Genomic DNA, 18,220 nt, shown 5'->3' with positions numbered 1-18,220 from the left:
TAGCGGGCTCCTGCATAGCGGCTCTAGTCTCCATTGGTATTTTTGCCCACATGCAAAAATCATGCAAAAGGTAAATACTGTGGCGGAGGGATACAAACACCACGGCACAACATGGCCGTCACCTCCGTCATGTCCTCTCCTGTGGGACCGGCTTGCGCTAGCGTGAATTGCACCGATTGGCCGAGGCGCAGCTCGCCTCGACCTCCCATTGGTCCGCGAAGGCGTCCATCAAACTCTTGATGTCGATGACGTCTATCATACGCTGGTTTCACTGTATCGCCTTGGTGGACAGTATAGTTACTTAAAACATGAAATGGAATAAAATGTCGCGGGTTATTTCACAACGAAACGTCACGCAAGCGTAATCGATGGTTCTTCACTGAGAAGTATTCCGTCCCGGCAGACGTATCTTGTGTGGGCTTTTAATCGGCAATATTTCAGGGTAAGTGGAATGATACATTTCCTTCCTGCGTCTTTTCCCCCCTTCTCACCGGAGGACCGCTGCTTGCTTTGCTTATTTAAATATCTTTGAACGCTTTGCGACGCCGCATCTCTTTATCCTATACGCTCGTTTTATCGAACGAAAGTTGCCATTATGTGAATTAAAGTAGAGCGTGCCCACCGAGTTGGAATGGAAGGTAATGGCTGTCGGCCGGAGCTTGTTACGGAGGGATTGTCTAATGGCCTCGATTCCAGTTGACTCTCGCTTCAACGTCATATTTTCTCTTACGTTTTTTCCCCCACGGTTAGTGTTCGCTAAACATGTCCTAAAAGGACATCGTGATTCCTCATTTGCGTCAGTGGGCCTGCCTGTCTCCTGCCTGTCTAAGGACAACACCGACGTCGCCACCATAAAATGCTCTGTGGACCACCATGGAGAAGATGTCCACACTAGAGTGAAATTAACATTTAACACAAAGAAAACTGCACACTTAAAAGCGTTTTTGTTCAAAGCTCATATTGTTTTATTGTTGTCCTTGAGGCTTCATTGGGGGGAGATCTGAATATTTACCTGGATTGGGTTGAGTTTGGCTTGATGAGATTCTGTCTTTAGTGTAGTTTATATTATTCATCCATCAATTTTATATACCGTTATACTCACCAGGGATGAAGACAATTGCTGTTGACTGGAGGAGAGAGGTGAGGTACACCCTGGACTGGTTGCCAGTAATTTGCAGGGGGATGTGTAGACAAACAAGCATTTACGTTCACTTTTACACTGACGGGCACTTTCAACTCAAAAGTGAAAAACCTAACATGTTTTGCGAAAGTGGGAGGATGCCGGTGTACCCGAAGAAAAGCCACGCAAGCGCAGGGCAAACATGCAAACTCAACAGAGGAAGGCCCAAATCCGAAACTCAGAGCTGTAAGGCAGATGTGATCATCACTCAACCACCACGTTACAATTGTATGATTTAACTGTTAATTCAATTCTGAAATGAGGTCAGAATGCCAAGAAATGTTGCCCACATCCCCGAAATAACACACAACAATGTCCCCTATAGGCTGTGATTTGGATAGTGGGCTTCGCTGCAATCTGATTGGACGTTTAGCAAGTGTCTATGATCCAGTTTGATTGAGTTTTGATTTGATATGGATATATATATGCTATATATGTTTGTGGTACAGTCACAAAGTGTCCTCTGAGATGCGTAGTAATGTTCTTCATCCTACGCATTGATTTAGAATAGTGTTTATTTGGCTATGGGCACACGTTTGATGTCACTTTTGAAATGTGTTTGACAAAATCCCCACTGGCCCTTATGTAGATGTGAAGGTTACGCAAAGAGGTATTGCAACAAATAAACACGAGTCAGTGCAGAAGTGGAAATAATTGCTCTGTAAGTGTGTGTTGTGTGTGGTTTTTTTGTTGCTTATCCACATTTCATTGGCTAGTGTGTAATCCACTTAAAGGTCAGCGGCACTAATGAGTGCACTCTACAATAGACAGATGAAGACCCTCGGCGTGATTGCGTTCCCCCTCCATCAGGCTCGCTTGAGCATCACTTGGCTGATTTAACCAATTTGATCTTGCTGTAATAAACCAAATGACTGCCCCCCACCTCCACCCCTTTTGAAATAACAAGTTAGCCATTGTGCTCCGTTTGTCTTTTTTTCCGCTTCCGGGTGTCCAGTGAGATGAGTTTGGGTTTGGACAAATTTCATTAAAGAGCCAAATTGACCTTGTTCTCACTGAGTCCAATCAGTAAGCTGGGCTGCTTCTAATTGAGCCATCAAGCGCCTTGAGGGGACGTGTCAATTGGACTCATTAATGAGGGTGCTCAGAAGCCTCGCAGGGTCTGAGTCATTCCAATCAAAGAAATATGTTTTCTCACATATTGCAAGAAGAGGGTTGTCATTGTGTGGCCTTAGATTAACACATCTAAACCCCTCCTGGAGTAATGTTCCTCAAAGATGATAACAGAAGGAGAGCTATGTTCTTCTGATAATCACTCATAATAGACCGCATCATCACACATGGTGTTTTAAAGCCTCTCAGCTTAACAATCTTCGTAAACAACACGGAGGACAATGGACAAGTTTACAGCCTGGTGTTTTGGAGTGTTGTGCGAAAAACATCCAAATAGAATCGCACAATGTTGGTCAAGTACAGTGGAATTGGATTAGAATTATGTTACAAAGTGCTAATATTGTGATATGAAAGCAGTAAAACGTTCAATGCCAAGACTTTTAATGACATCTTTCCACTTTTGTCACTCGCGTACTTGAATAGTTTGATTATAAAAAAGGTTGAAGAAAAATTTCTGCCTCAAAGCTTTGTAGCGATAATTTTTTTCACACAAACGAAAATGTTCGACTGATGTAGTTGCATGAGCAAAAATAGTCAGCAGCCTTGTATGTAGGGGAAAACCTGCATCAAAAATGTCTTATGTAGATGCTTTTGAGTTTTGTTAATATCAATAAACACAAGTCAGAACTGCATAATATATTCAATTGTGAATGTCAGCCAAAGCAGTATGTGGCCACTACATCCTTTTTATTTTCTGAACAAACTTAATGATAGGCGATGCATGAAATGCAACGTTTAAAACCAATTTCCTTCTTGTGTCCCCACAGGGGAGGAGCGACACCCTCCTCCATCGTCTGCCATTTCACTTGAGCGGTTTTCCTCCGCCCGCCGCTTCACCTTCAACCTGGCCAGAGAAATGTGCCAACACCGCCGCTGTTGTTGCCCTCCGCCACCTTCCTGCATCTGATTTTTATTTCATTTTTTTCCCGAGGCAATAAAAAACAAACAATCAAAGCTTGCGGGGCTAAAAGAGACAGCTTCTTTAATTGACTTGACCACCTCTAAGCATCATGGGTAGGAAAAAGATTCAGATCCAGCGGATCACTGACGAAAGAAACAAGCAGGTAAGTGAGAGCATTTGTTGACCTCCATGTTTTGATGCCCCCCCCCCCCCCCACCCCCACTAACACTTGCACACTGTAACTAAATGCTGAGTCTCCAGTGAACTTATAAAGCGCCACTGAGTTGGATTCAGGGTTGTTGTGGGGGTTCAGTTACTGGCAGCTGAATGCTCTGCATGTTTGACACCCGTGCACTTGTGCGAGCAGCTGTCACTGTGAAGTTGAAACGAAACACCCAGTTCAACCCGAGAGTTTGAGCTTGCACGTTGGCAGCAAAGAAATAGTACGGGTACTCCAGAGCAGGGCTCCAGATTGCCCCTAAATGGTGGCGTTTTGCTCCTAAACTTTCAGACAGTACATTTTTCATTTACTCACGCATGACCAGTACATTTGCAGATTGTTTTGTTGTTGTTTTTAATTCTTCTTAAAATGATTGTAAATTTGAACATTTTGCAGAAGTCGAGTTACCCCCTAAAACTTCAGGTTAAGAGCCGCTGTGCTCCTCTTAAAAAAAAAAAAAAAATTGGTCTGGAGCGCTGCTCTAACGCAACCATAGGCAAACTTTTTATTTTTCCTCTTGGGCCACAATATGTTATGAGAATCAGTGGTTTATTAAGTGGTTTTTTTCAGGCTCAAATTGAAGTGGTACCATAATGATTATTCTCGCGCATAAAGTATGTAACATGAACATGGATTTTTTCTTTTTCTTTATTTGTCTGTAATCAAAGTAAACATACAGATACTCTGATATTAGAACTTCAATGCCAGCCATTTTCAGACCCTCCTTTCAAAATGTGAAAGGCATACAAATGCATAACAAATGTATTATGCAGGAAAAACACCAGTTCTGAATGTATTTACAATCATCATAGCATTCGCAACTGTTCCTAGGTGACATTCACCAAGCGCAAGTTCGGCCTGATGAAGAAGGCGTATGAGCTGAGCGTGCTGTGTGACTGCGAGATCGCCCTGATCATCTTCAACCACGCCAACAAGCTCTTCCAGTACGCCAGCACCGACATGGACAAGGTTCTGCTCAAGTACACCGAGTACAACGAGCCACATGAGAGCCGCACTAACGCTGACATCATCGAGGTAGCGTAACATCAGATTTATACTCTACTTGTAATGTATCAAATTTATGTCATGTAATAATGTAGTCGTTTATATTTACAGCATCTATTGTAACTCAGGTCTTCCTTACGTTGTTTTTGCATATGCAGACTTTACGGAAGAAAGGCTTCAATGGTTGCGACAGTCCAGAGCCTGACGGCGAAGACTCCATTGATCAGAGTCCCCTGAATGATGACAAGTTTCGGAAGACCACCGAGGACCTGGATGTTCTCTTCAAGCGCTACGGGGTGAGTGTGAAATCAATGCAGTCTTGTGGTTAGAAGGTAGCGTGCATCTCACACGTTTGTCATCTGAAACGTTACAGCAATCGACGGCTCCACCGCAGACCTTCTCCATGCCCGTCACCGTGCAGGCGTCCAATCCCAGCCTGCTGCAGTTCAGCAACCCTGGCAACGCGCTGGTAACTACCTCCTACGTGACGGCGTCGTCGCTCATCGACACCCACCTCCTGTCGCCACAGCAACCGGCTCCTCCGAGGAACACCGTGTCACCCGGGTTGCCACAGCGACCGGCCAGCGCAGGTGAGACATTCTGCCGAGGTCGGCAAGTAGAAAGGAGCACTAGAAAGTTTGAAAGCATTTCACTTTCCATTGCATCCTCTGAGAGCCATACTAAAAATATGCAGCTATCAATGTGTTTATGTTTATTACTATTATACAAGGGAAAGTAATTATATAAATGAGTGCCTCACTATATGGCAGAATAACCATGTGACTTTTCTCCCAGCCAGTTGACGAAGCGAGTTCCTAGAATTATAAAAACAATATATAACTTTTACTTATGAAGTATGTTGCTTTTTCGTTTCATTGAAATTTCGGAATTGAAACAATCAGGTTGAAGCCAATTTAAAGCTACACAATGGAGTAGTTTGAATTACACCTTGAAAATGTCAGAAATGAATATAAAATGGCCACACTTGAGGGTTATTTGAGTTTTATGGCGAGTCATCATCAGACTTTGCCGCTGTGTTCTATCCACGCGTTGATGAAAAGTTTTTCATCTTAGTACACCTGAAAATGGTCAAAATGTCCAATCTGTTGTTTCTTGCTTTTTTTGTGGATCTCCTCATGATACTGCGCTTGAGTGTGTGTGGCCATCTACTGACTAATCATTGAATTGAACAGGCGCTCTTCTGGGAGGTGACCCGAATAATTCAAATGGAGGATGTCCAAGTCCAGTTCGTAAGTACTTTATTTGTATGTTCTTAATGAGTTGTATTAGCCTGGCCTTATTGATCTCTTTGCACAGCTAACGGCTACACCAGCGCCAGGGCCTCGCCGGGCCTCCTCACCGTGTCCAACGGCAACAGCCTGGGCAAGGTGACCCCGGCCAAGTCGCCACCGCCCGCCAGCCCCCAGATGGTTAGCAGCCGCAAACCCGACCTCCGCGTCATCACTTCTCAGGGCGGGAAGAGCCTGATGCAGATGGTGAGCTGCTGATGGCTTTCATATCGATGTCGTGTTTGTTGTCTTCTAGCGGGCAGCAGCAGTCAGGCCGCATTCTTGCAGGTGTTGCCTGTGTGCATATTTTGTGGTTTTATGAGCATGTTCGCACACACAAACACACAGTGACAGACGCTGTATTTCCCCACGGCTTGTAGCGTGTTGTTCAATGCAGCCACGCCCTCGACTGTTCTCTTCTTCTGTGACTCCTTACAAACATGTAACCATCTCTGTTACCACCCTTTGCAGACAGAGGATGAGCTGGAGTTGGTAAATGAGGTGAATGTCCACATCTTAGCATGGTCGCAATAGAAAAGAAGATGACACTCATTAGTTTTGTTGTTGTTTTGTTTGGATGGTTTCTGCTCCACTGGCATTTCTCGGGATGATCCTCAGTGTGACTGCATGCGGTTCAGGCCTCATGACTGTCTCGCTCTCTCGTCCCGGCATTATGATCTTCATGATCCTGGACCGTAGATCAAAAGGAAATAAGTACAGTGAACCCTCACTATTTGCTGCGATTAGGGGCCAAGACCCACCATGTGCGAGGATGCTGGCATTTATTTTGCCACTTAACAACACATGCAAATACCAATTACTGCTTTCCTATTAGCTGTTTTCTGACTTAATGATACATAGATATTCTCATTTTTTATAGACATCCTCTATATCACAAATACTTATCTTTATTTAGTTTCTGAAATGAACTGCTTAACTTCCACCACTGCCAGTAGCGATCCTGACCTTTCTCTGCATCATCTTGAGAGGTTTACAACCCTTTCTAGCCTTCCTGTCAGACTTCTACTGGAATCTTCCACCACACCACTGTTCGCTGTCAAACCGGCTATCAGCTGGTTGACACCGCTAGCTTACTCCTCTGCTAAAATTTAGCATGAGAAGAAGCAGGGCGTTTGGACATGAAAGTGTTATTTGCGAACAAGTGAGGGTTTACTGTACTGTTTTCGCCAAACAGGGAAGCGCCGCATGGCATGATCCTTGTTCACCGACAAGTTGACACCCATTTTCACCTTGCACAATGAAAGTTTACACACGCCTCAACATTTCCTGCCATTACATTAAAGGCATGTTTCGTCCTTAGGGACAAATCTTTAAGCACGGCAAATTCTAGATTTAAAACCGTTGCAAGTCAGAATGTGTAGTGGGTATAATTTGCTACATGACAACATTGTGGATTTGACCACGTCAAGAGTTCCCTGGAATGCTAATTGACCACAAAGAGGCAGTTAACATATGAACCTTAAGAGGAACTGGTTGCCACGGTAGGTGCTGCCATTTTGGTTAGCAATATATTTCATATACCTCAGCTGTTAACTTGGTCTGAGATAATTTACTACAATTTTTTTCCTGAATGGATTAACGTGTTGACTATTTGGACTATTTCATAGCAAGTCGACCACTATTGAGAAAAGAGTATCTCATCCCATGTTTGAATTGCCTTTAATGTAATATCGCATTTACGATATGTTTCATGCAACAAGGAAAATCCCTCATACTGTGGACGTTGTCACTGTAAGCATGTCAGAGCCTTTACAAATGTGAACGCACATTGAATGACTGGCTTCCTCGTTTTGACAGAACGCCCAGCGGCTGGCAGTCGGCGCCCAGATGGCCCAGACCCTCACCACACCCGTGGTGTCGGTGGCCACGCCCAGCCTCCTGGCGCAGGGGCTGCCCTTCTCCGCCATGCCTACGGCGTACAACACAGGTGAGCCGCAAAATATCCATCATGTATGATGCAGTGTGTTCATTTTAGCTAAGTCAGCTGGCATAGACTGCAGCATCTCAATCTTTGGATGTAACGATTACAGGCAGTGTGAAAAGGGGCTAAAACCGGACCCAATTATAATATATATTTTTTGTTCTTTGCAGAGTATCAGCTGACAAGCGCAGACATTACCGCGCTTCACGCCCTGGCCTCTCCCGGCGGCTTGCTGCCCACCACCGTGGCGACGTGGCAGCAGCAGCCCGTCGTCTCCCAGCAACCACAGCAGCAACAGCAGCAGCAGCAAACGCAACAGCAGCAAATCAATCTGGCGTCGCTCAGCAACTTGGTGTAAGTCCTCTCAGCTGTTCCTTCTGATCCACTGGCACGCTGTTCATACGACACATTTTTATGCAAGCATTTCACCTTTCCTCTCCAGCATTTCACCATTTCAGTCTCTTCACACGAGAAACAACATTTTAGGGCTGTGGTTATACTTGGCGACGCAAATAGACAAATGAATTCCGACCCCCAACCTATCCTAAGCCCCCTTGCGCGGCGGTTGGGTCGCAGATGTTAGCGTGAGCGGCAGGTCCTTGAAGTATACTCTGTGCTCTTGTCGCCATGCAGCATGTGGGGCGTGGACAAACAGAGCAGCGAGCTGTCTAGCCAAGTGTCCAGTCTGGCGGCCAATCTGAGGTGAACGGCCACCACAAACGTGTGCGTGTTTGTGTGTGTGAGCGTGTGTCCAGTGTCGCCACCTTGTGTCTGTAAGGAGGACAACACAATCTCAGGAGACCCTTTATTAGGTACACCTGAACAATAGTTTACAGCTCTTGTGCTCGATTCTATAAGGATGGATTTTACTCTCTACAACTTGAACTGCATAGTGCAAATCAGGCCTGTGCAGGTGTACCTAATGTTGTAGCCGATGAAGGTAGCAATGTTACTAGATACAGAATCACACAAGTTTTGTCACTGTGGGTGCTTTGTTGCGTTTGTCCCTGTCAGGTTGTTAGTCCCTTTTGTCTTTGATGCTTCACATTTTGCTTCACAATAGCGACGACCGCATTAGTGAAGCAGGAAGGAACTAAATGTGTCTTTGTGGTTATTTTGAGTGTGCTAGTGTCGAGTCTCTCGGTGTGTGTAGTATTAAGAAGAGCACAGAATAGTTTGTGTTGTTTCAGATGACATAATTGACATTATTGCGCTTGTTGATCAATAATGTCCGGTTCACCATTTTGGGGGTTTTGGGAAGCTCCAACCTTTTGTTTTCTTCCCCACAGTCTGAGCTCTCCGTCCAACCTGCTCTTGGGTAGAGATGAGTGGTTGGGCCGGTACTGTATCCCACTTCCTTTTCCTCCCCACTGTTTGTCTTCATGTACGCTTTTTGGCTGAAATCCCCATCCTCGCACCTGCCTTCTTCTTTAGCATGTGTGTGTGTGTGCACAGTCAAGACATGTGTCTAGGTGTCATGTCACGCTTCCAGGGTTGTTGTCTTTGATTGTTCTGGAAGTGAATGTCAATATCACCTCATTCATTTGTCATTGGACGCTCCCAAACAAAGTTTTACTATAGATGATTAACCATAACATTTTGATTTCAACCATCATGAATCAGATATCAGCCATTGCAAGTGGGATTCCACTTCTCTCCCCGGACATTATTTGGACTGTGGGTATCCAAACTTTAACGACGTATCGGGTTCCTATTTTATGAACAAATTCTTAGGAGAGCAACATACCCCGAAAGTCAAGGCACTGGGGTCTAGCACTTATCTACCGGTAAGCTAATAAATAATCAAGTCAAAGTTACAGTAATTATTTGTGTGAAAAACACCTTTGAATCAAAGTCAATCTTGGCAAAGTAGTGAATTGTGCAACATTTCCAATTTGTATGTATATATTTGTATGTCTCCTGTACTTAGTGGAGCTAACATACTTGTCTTATTTGCTGTTATTGACTTCATAGTTGAAACAATGATTTGAGCAAGTTACACGCTTCATACACTACTAGCTGACTAGTTTGTGGGATTTGGAAAAAGGCCAATAATAAACCGCAGACGTGGTTGAGGTGGACCTAGTAGCAATAATTTGATGTAGTGCGGTAACTTAAGTACAGTGGAACCTTTTTGGTTGACAGTAAGGTAACATTATTTTATTACTGTCATATTAGTTGGAGGCATTTTATCGCATTACATTTATAAAAATGAATCACTATAAAACAAAAAATCAAAACAGTATTTTAGCGAATGAGTCCGTTTACTTAAAGTGTCTTCCCTTGTAATTTTTTTTGCTCTTGTGCCAAAAACCCAAAGACAAAGCTAGAAGTGAATCTTTTGCTCAGTGAACAGAATTTGTTGCCATGTTTGACTTGATAGAGGTTCCACTGTAGCACTAAACACGCATGTAAACGTCCCGATTGTCTCTTAGCTTAGCATGCTAGCATTAGCTTCTTTGTTTTGTTGTGATGTTCTGGCGAAGAGTCCAAACTGTTGCACTTTCACTTCCGGAACCTTCCCGTTTGTGTGTCAGCCACAAGGTCCCTGAATGCAGCACAGGCTTGTTGAAAATGGCTTCTACGTGTTTTTGCGCCGTGCCTTTAAACGTGATGTCATCACATTTGTGTGGACTTGTTTAATGTGCTGGTGTTCTTGCGGTCAGGCCCGTGGCGCACATACCTCAAGGCGCCATGTTGACGGTCAACACCAGCAGCGGCGTCAGCATCAAGTCGGAGCCAGTGTCGCCAGGTCGAGAACGCAGCACCCCTTGCCCTCCACCGGCCCCGCCGCCTCCGTCCTCTGGCGCCACCCTGACAGCGCCGCCCCAGTACCCGGGCTCACTTTTGTGCCTGGAGCCGCCCACAGGACGCTCGCCCGCCGACAGCGTGAGCAGCAACGCCAGCTCCTTTGAAGGCAGCGACCGCGAGGACACAGGCGGGGGCGGAGCTAACAACAACAACATGGTCACCGCCGCGGGAAGCGTCGGGCCTGGCCGCTCCGACTTCAGCCCCTCGCCGGAGCAAGAGGGGGGCAACATCAAGAGAATGAGATTGGACGCCTGGGTCACATAAGCGGCGACCGAGAGCACGCAGGGAGGTTTGGACGACACTTAAACACATCACGTCACGTCGTACACGCCACATGTGAGGACGTTGCGTACAAATGCCTCACCACGCGCTTTTACACACAATTTCAGCCTCAACGCCAACATGTCTGTGTACGCTCTCAGCCTTCGAGGCAAAAGATGAATGCAGGCAAGTTGGTTGTTCAAGACACGTCTTCAATCCAAAAGGCTTCTTTGCTTTTGAATCTTAGGTCTGGCTGGGGAATGATGAGTGACCATTATTTGTTGTCATCTGATTGGTCAGTTAATTGTTTATTACATCAACTGACTATATGCCATGGCCGTAGACAGCCCAACTTCTGACATGGAACAAAAATTATTAGACCACCCTTTTTTGTTTTCCATTTTAGGCACTGGTGCGATTATGAAGTACATTTATTTGGATAAATAAAACAACAAAAAGAACTCATAAGAATTTAATGTGCTATCTCGCCATGTTCAATGGGCTTCTTCATAGTAATCAAAATCACTTGAGTTCTGAGGAATTTAGGTATTTAATCTTTCTGTTAGTCACATAATACCAGGCATTAAAATGAACATGAAATTGAAGAGAAGAAGAAGCCTTTTGGATTAAAAAGGTCTTCACCAACCAACGAATCCAGTCTGGTTCATTCAACTTAAGGTGTTTGTTCCTCACCGCCATTCATCCATCCACATTCAGCGGAACTCGCTTTCTGCAGACGCCATTTTAAACCTGTCCGTTCTTCAGTAAGCCCCTCCCACACTGCACTTTTTTATTTTGTACTTTTTGGAAGCGCCTGGTGCCAACGCACTCCTCTCGGAATGCCAAACGAAACGCGACGAACACTCTTGTGGTGCTTTTACGACTGGGCGCCATGCAGATGCGCTGTTGTGTTCTTTCTCTGTTGGTATTGGTTCTGAAGGTCCGTCACTTTGTAGAAGAAAGACTCTCAAACTCCTCCACAAAACTTTGATGTCCTCTTTTTGCGCACGAGCTAGCCCGCCATCTTCTTTTCCCGTGGTTCCCCAAAGTGAACGGACGATTTCTATATTTCTAACGCTTCCGTTAGCTTTTTGGCTTCAAGCGCGTGTATGTACATATGGGTATATTTGCCTAGACTTTGCTAGCTAGCACTTAAAAAAAATTGTCAACTCAGTGGATCTGTCCGCTATTATTATTATTATTATTATAATTATTATAAAGAAGCGTGACGTTGATATGTTTGGGTAGCGTACCTCACTTAGCGCCTGCTTGGCCGTGTTGTCATTTTTGCTACACACCCAACATGCACATTGGAAAAGCAGCACTCACACACACACACACACACACAATCACTGCCCCTCACATTAGCCTAGCTTACCATATCTAGACAAACATTTAGCCCTTTTTCTACGACAACCAGTAAGTCAACAAGATTGTTTGATGTCATTTTTAATAGGAATTTGTTTCGTCAACATTATTTCAGTGTGTGCACAAGTTATTTAGTCAAAATAGAAGAGATGATGTCTACTCCGACCTTACGCACCAAGTCCCAAACAATAAACCCCCACCCCCCTTAATCACGGCACCTTGTCTGCGGTCACTTGACTGTTAAGTCTATGTGTGAACTGGCAGCGCTTAGCTGTGTTGTAACACTTGATATATAAAAAAAAAAAAAAAAAAAAAGTACAACAAAAAGCTAATGTTTTTGGCAGAGCTGTAAAATGCTAAGCTCTGCAAGACTGTTATTGCATTACAACACAATCCATTTTAAAACACTTTATTTAAAAATAGATACCACGCAAGAATCCTTGTCCACCCCCCCTCCCCCCAAAAAGGCCATCACAGAGATGCTAACGTTAACCCCATGACAGCTACTTAAGACACCGCGGTGATGTGCGCAGTTTTGATTGGACAATCAAAATCAAAGTCGTCATGATGAGCAGGAGCAGCTCTCAGAGCTAATGGTTATTACAAGTAATTATATATATTTTTTAAAGCATATGCAAAATGCATATATTGCCAAAAATTTACCCATGTCTCAGACGAAGCAAATTTTGCCAATTTAAAAAAAAAAGAAGTGTTTTTTGGTGGATAGCGACAACACGATGAGTGATATAGAGGATGTCTATAAAAAAATTGTGTATTCCACTTATTTTCATGCATCTCTAGGTCAACAAAATTCTAGATGCATTGTTTACGTTGGATTGCACTATCTTTACAAAGATTTTATGGCTTCACATTTTTTTTGTTTTTTATTTTCTTAAATTGCACAATTTAAGATACACGCCTCTCAATGGAAAGTTATCCCCCAAAAATGCCAAAATAATTTTTTTTCTAAATTTTAATCATTGCATGATGCTATGACAAAAAAAACTCAAAGATGTTAACTAGAACATATTGTCCCCCCAAAAAAGTACAAATTTGGTTGCCGAAAACACTGATGACAAAAACATTTGTCCAAAATCTCAAAATTTGAATATGTACGACTTTCATCGGTAAGCGAAAATACAACAAATTTTGCTGTCCAATAAACTATTTTATTTTTCCTGTCTTTTTTCAGATATTTTTTTTTATTGGATAACAATGACATGATGAAAGAAAACTACTGTATTAAAAAAATATATATTTATCTTTAAATTTAAGAGTGTATAAAATGTGGCCATATTGTAAATGCTTTTTATTGGAAAGGCCAAAACATGCGCATCGATTAGCATTGGCTGCCTGCAAAAGTGACCCCATCCCCCGCCCCCATCGTGTGGTCATATGACAATCTATTGACGAGGGGGAAAAACGCAACACTCTTTACTTGTCGTGTACGATTTTGTTTTTGAGATTTCTTTGTGCAGCGCCAAATAACTACTTTTAGTTTGTGAAGCTTGTAATTTTTGGAGCATTGAACTCTTTGTCATCGTTATCACCAACATCCAAACTGGTTTCCTTTTTGTTCAAAGTAACTTGCACGCTCGGACAATGCGGTATTAGCAAATGCAATAAAAGGAACGTACCAGTTAAATGCTGCAGTTTTCATCCAGATATAGAATATATTTATAAAGAAAAATTGGTGGAATTTGAAACGTGTTAAGACGCATGGGACGCAGGTAACCGTTATGTCACACGCAGTCAGAATGATGTAGCAAATAAAATACTAAAGATGAAATTTATAGCTAATATATTGTGTTGAGCTAGTCTGCTATGGGTTTTGATGTAAAGATGTTTTGCCGTTTTGTTTTTCTTGAACGATATACAGTTTGTGTATATTTTCATATACAAAAGTATGCACTGATGTTATTGAAATTCTATACCGCTTTTACAGAAAAAGTGTTTGTTGTACCAAAGTATCCAAGTCCCTTGAAACCTTCTCCTTTTTGCGTATGTTTTACTGTATTTTATATATTAAATGACAAACGGAGTGAAGTTGAAGCGTGTGCTGGTCTGTTCAAAAAGTTTTATTGAACGCGTTCAGGTCCCCGCACAAGTTTGATTGGCCTTGCTTAAATATTCATTCAAAACTTTCGACACAAATCAGCTGCTTATAAATACGATAATCAACAGAAAGTTCATAAACCTGCAATATTTAGACTTATTTACAGTTGCTTTTAAGGTGTTCAGTGTTTCATGGACAATTTGTCAGATTTTGTGGGAAAACATTGCCAGTTTTGAATGAAAGGCTTCGGCAGGAGAAATTGTCATTGAAAATGAAAAAAAAAATCCATTCCACTTAAGTGAGCAAGCGCCTACACATGAAGATTGCATTGTTAGTGTCCCACCACTCGTTCAGCCCCACCAGCGCTGCTGGGGCGGAGGCGCCGTTGTGGGCGGCTCCACGTCAAAGACGGCCTCGGGTCCCGCTGAGGAGCTCACGAAGTAGAGGTTAGCGGCCAGCATGACCAACATTGGGAAAAAGGATAGACCGAAGCCCAGGCCTCGAATGCTGCTGCCCAGCGACAAGCACAGCCAGTAGATCAACCTCAGGGCAAAAAAAAAAGAACAATGCGCTTACGTATCTCCCTATATTGCACGTATATGTGATGTCTGCGGTGTTGTTGTGGTACCTTCCAAAGACAAAGATGACGGTAAGCAGCGGCACAATTTTGACGAGGTTGTGGCTGACGTAGGACGCCAAGACGGCCAGCTGCAGGAAGTAGAAGAGGAAGAGGCCCACCGATTGGCTGACGAAATGTCTGTGCAGTGACACCATCCTGTTCTCCTCTTTGAACTGGAAACTCGGCTTCACCTCGCCATAGCGAACCCTGGCCACGCCCTGCACCACCACGCCTACGGACAAGCAAATGTCACATCTCTATAACAAAAGGTCATGCGACGTGACCCCCCCTAAGAGGCAACGTTACCCAGCATTATAGGCAGTGAGGCGAAGATGGCGCAGCGCAGTGTGTACACCACCCTGTGGGGGGCGCTGCCCATGAGCGGGGAATCAAAGGGCAGTGCGTAACCCCCCCACACCAGGAAGGGGAACACCAGCGCCCCTGACGCCGTCCACAAGGCCAGCTTCAGCTTCTCGCAGCACAGGTCTGAACACAACACGAAACACTGTTTACAATGCTGGGCCAAAATGAAGACGTTGTCTTTCGTACTCACTCTCGTTCTGTTGCGATTCATCGTTGTGGTCAAAAGGTGGCAACGTTTGCGACTCCCTGGGGTTCTCCTTGTCGTGATCGTGGTCGTACGCCCCCATGTCCAGTCGGCTCTCTTCAACCTCACTGGACTGCCGCCGCACGATTTTCACCTGCGGAGTGAAACCCATGGCCCCTTTCTCCGAGACCCAACTGGACTCTTCCTCCTCATGTTCTTCTTCGTCTTCGTCATCGGCCAACGAGCCGTCTCCTTTGCTGTCCCTCTGCGACGGCGGTAGGTCGTCCTTCCACTTGTCGTCCTCGGGCATGCTATCGCGGCAATTGGTTTTGCCCACCTTGTCGTCCTTGTCCTCGGCGTCAGAAACGCAGGTCCCCGAAGAGACGCCGTCCGTGTCCTCGCTCTTCCTTTCCCTGTCGCCGGGCCACGGCAGGGTGACGTCGCTGGCTCCTGGAATCTCCACCTCGTCACCCTCCTCCGTTTTTACCAATTCTTTTTTTTCTTCATCTTTTTCCTCCAATTCTTCTTCTCCAGTCTTGTTGCTTCCTGTCAGCTGACCTTGTGCAATTGGGCCGACTGGCAAGAGCACCGTCAGCTCCTCCTCACCAGACATTTGGCCTGACATGTTTTGGTCTTTTTTTGAGGGGTTGAGTTTGGATAAAAATGCTAAATTGTCGGAATAAGGTCGTCAGAAACGCATCCTCCACACACTCAATAGCGTCATTTAATTTTTCCCTGTGAGGAGATAACAGTTCAAAATGAACAAAAATCATTTATGGTAAGTATCTTCAAAGCAATATAAAGTGGACACAAGAAGTCCACACACCCCTGTTCAAATGCAAGGTTTTGTGCCATAATACTGCGGACCATGGCTAGTACTGTAAGATGCGACAACAAAAATGTCAGGAAAAGCCTACTAGAACATCATTTGGAGTCAATCAGAAGCACCTTAAAATTGTAGCACAGGTGTGCTAACTCAGATTTACATCAAGTCAGCCATATATTCAGTTTGTGGTCATTACTGTATATTGTATATTTATTGTATATTTGTTATTAATGTACAAAACTAAACATTAAAACCAATAGAAAAAAGTTGTTGTTTTTTTAAACATGTTTTCTGTTACTCATTTTTTGTTGGTTTTCAAATTCATTAATCAGCTCATTGCTTAATAAACAGCAATAAATAACTTGTAGTGTAGCTACTTAGAAAGGAGGACGAAATCTAGACTTTGACCAGATAAACCCTGAAAAACACTGACAAGAGTTTTTCTTTCAGTGTAAATAACTCGAACAACATTTGGTTTGTGTTTTAACATGAAATTTGGCAGTCCAGTCAGTGTTGGGTGATGAAAAAACTCAACTAAAACACAAACAGGCCTGCTTAGCAGTATCGACGAAGGTATGCTAGCTAATAACGAGCGGAGAAATGCAAAGTTTCAACTTTGGAACTTGTTTTCCACTTTGACACACACAAAGCAGCCATGGGTCCGAGCAGTCCACTCACCTGCTTGTTAGTCACCTCACACACACCGAAGTGCGTCCAATTTGGGTGGGAAAAGTGTCAAGTTTTTGAGTGTGGTTTTTTCCGTTCGTCACTAGCGGAAGCGAGAGAAAAAAAGTTTGCTGGACAGGTGTGGCAGGTGCACACAATAACGCCTACGTGGCCACGTCATCGTCCGAAGCTCCACCTTGTTTGATTTTCACAACACATTCAACACAGGCAGAGACGTAGCTTGCCATTAGGCAAGGCAGGCAATTGCTTAGGGCCCCCTTAGCCAGCAGGGGCCCCCAGAGGACCAACAGATTTGACACAAACCGCATATCCTTCACATTAGCAGTGCAGCAATGACAATTGACAGTCTCAAATTCCCATATTTTCAAAGCTGCAAAATTAGAGAGCGTGAAGAGGAGACGCATAAAATCTTCTTTGTAGTCATTAGCAAATCTTGTTAGCAGGTTTTGCTCGTCCTTGTGAATCAGATAATTGTTCATATCTATATACATGCAGGGGGCTGCTGTAGACTCAATCTCCCAACCTTCTCTCAGCTCTAAGTAAAAGAGAAATAGTCATCTGACAACCGTCAACATCAACCTTGAGCAGAGATTCATAATCATGGTTGACAGCCTCCTGTTCCTACTCCTTTGTTTTGTTTTTATTCATTAGTTTTTCCTTTCGGACATATCATTGTGACAGTTTCAACACAACCTATATTCAAGTCCAGTAGTGTTTGTCAATCAAAAGTTGATTTGTCCAGTGCAGTTGGGGTTTTCTGAAATGACAATGCCCAAGCAAGGGCCACGAGTTTTCTTTATTTTCCCTGTAACACTGCACCCCCGTTTCTTACTAAATTGATTTAGAGCATCCACTATACAACGCTCAAAGTACTCTATATCGGGGACACACCATGTTTACAAAACTGGGGAGGCATAAGCTTTGACATGGACCAGCATGCTTTGTGTGCAGTGAGATTCCGAATCCAATTATTATTATTGTTATTGTTGTTATTGTTGTTATTATAGCTAGTAAGCGCTGGACCCCGCTGCGACCCGGAAGTTAAACACCGACCGGAAAAGGAAATGAGAAATTGTTTGGCTTGGCGTTTTTTGTTTTGTTTTGAGCACATGGTCGTCTCCAAGTTACATTAGTAGGTAATTTTGGATTGTTTACATGCGCAGAGGCGTCCATAATAAAGTAATATTGTCTCTACGTCGGCTGCTGCCCATCTACCTGCACGTCTGGCCGAGTGGTTTCCATAAAAGGTTAACCTATCTAAAGACATGAGTTCGATTCCTGATCGCTTCAGTTTTTAAGAGATTATTTCTCAAATTATAGAAAATAAGGTAAAGGGCGGGTATCGAACGCGTTACCACCGGTACGGGAGCCGATATC

General features: G+C 43.9%; 2 protein-coding genes across 6 annotated transcripts; one reads left to right on the top strand and one right to left on the bottom strand.

Moving 5' to 3' along the window:
- The first annotated feature begins 258 nt into the window (after window positions 1-258).
- Window positions 259-14,154, top strand: LOC147157645 (myocyte-specific enhancer factor 2D homolog). Of its 5 annotated transcripts, XM_086063290.1 has the most exons (13): window positions 259-442; window positions 3,079-3,375; window positions 4,264-4,467; window positions 4,596-4,733; window positions 4,811-5,027; window positions 5,631-5,687; window positions 5,755-5,933; window positions 6,198-6,227; window positions 7,545-7,674; window positions 7,839-8,022; window positions 8,302-8,370; window positions 8,958-9,008; window positions 10,335-14,154. In XM_086063290.1, the coding sequence occupies exons 2-13, from the start codon at window positions 3,322-3,324 to the stop codon at window positions 10,741-10,743; spliced, it is 1,722 nt and encodes a 573-aa protein (XP_085919416.1). In that variant the 5' UTR covers window positions 259-442; window positions 3,079-3,321; the 3' UTR covers window positions 10,744-14,154. The 5 variants fall into 5 exon arrangements, with proteins under 5 accessions (XP_085919416.1, XP_085919417.1, XP_085919418.1 ...); XM_086063291.1 differs by lacking the exon at window positions 6,198-6,227; XM_086063292.1 differs by lacking the exon at window positions 8,958-9,008.
- A 14-nt stretch (window positions 14,155-14,168) lies between these two features.
- Window positions 14,169-17,000, bottom strand: tmem79a (transmembrane protein 79a). Its single transcript, XM_086063295.1, has 5 exons — window positions 16,835-17,000; window positions 15,337-16,065; window positions 15,090-15,269; window positions 14,793-15,015; window positions 14,169-14,707 (listed from the first exon to the last, which is right to left on the bottom strand). The coding sequence occupies exons 2-5, from the start codon at window positions 15,953-15,955 to the stop codon at window positions 14,515-14,517; spliced, it is 1,215 nt and encodes a 404-aa protein (XP_085919421.1). The 5' UTR covers window positions 15,956-16,065; window positions 16,835-17,000; the 3' UTR covers window positions 14,169-14,514.
- Window positions 17,001-18,220: the final 1,220 nt, after the last annotated feature.

Source organism: Leptonotus elevatus, chromosome 19, assembly GCF_054856555.1.
Source record: "Leptonotus elevatus isolate MCC_2025b chromosome 19, RoL_Lele_1.0, whole genome shotgun sequence".
NCBI lineage: Eukaryota > Metazoa > Chordata > Actinopteri > Syngnathiformes > Syngnathidae > Leptonotus > Leptonotus elevatus.
This window is presented reverse-complemented; position numbering and strand designations above follow the sequence as displayed.

Excerpts from the sequence above, each read along its gene's own strand:
- LOC147157645 (XM_086063290.1), top strand. The coding sequence starts at position 3,322 with ATGGGTAGGAAAAAGATTCAGATCCAGCGGATCACTGACGAAAGAAAC. Across the intron at positions 5,028-5,630 it reads ACAGCGACCGGCCAGCGCAG|GCGCTCTTCTGGGAGGTGAC; the intron begins GTGAGACATTCT and ends TGAATTGAACAG. Across the intron at positions 5,934-6,197 it reads GGAAGAGCCTGATGCAGATG|ACAGAGGATGAGCTGGAGTT; the intron begins GTGAGCTGCTGA and ends CACCCTTTGCAG.
- tmem79a (XM_086063295.1), bottom strand. The coding sequence starts at position 15,955 with ATGTCAGGCCAAATGTCTGGTGAGGAGGAGCTGACGGTGCTCTTGCCA. Across the intron at positions 15,270-15,336 it reads TGAATCGCAACAGAACGAGA|ACCTGTGCTGCGAGAAGCTG; the intron begins GTGAGTACGAAA and ends TGTTGTGTTCAG. Across the intron at positions 14,708-14,792 it reads GTCATCTTTGTCTTTGGAAG|GTTGATCTACTGGCTGTGCT; the intron begins GTACCACAACAA and ends TTTTGCCCTGAG.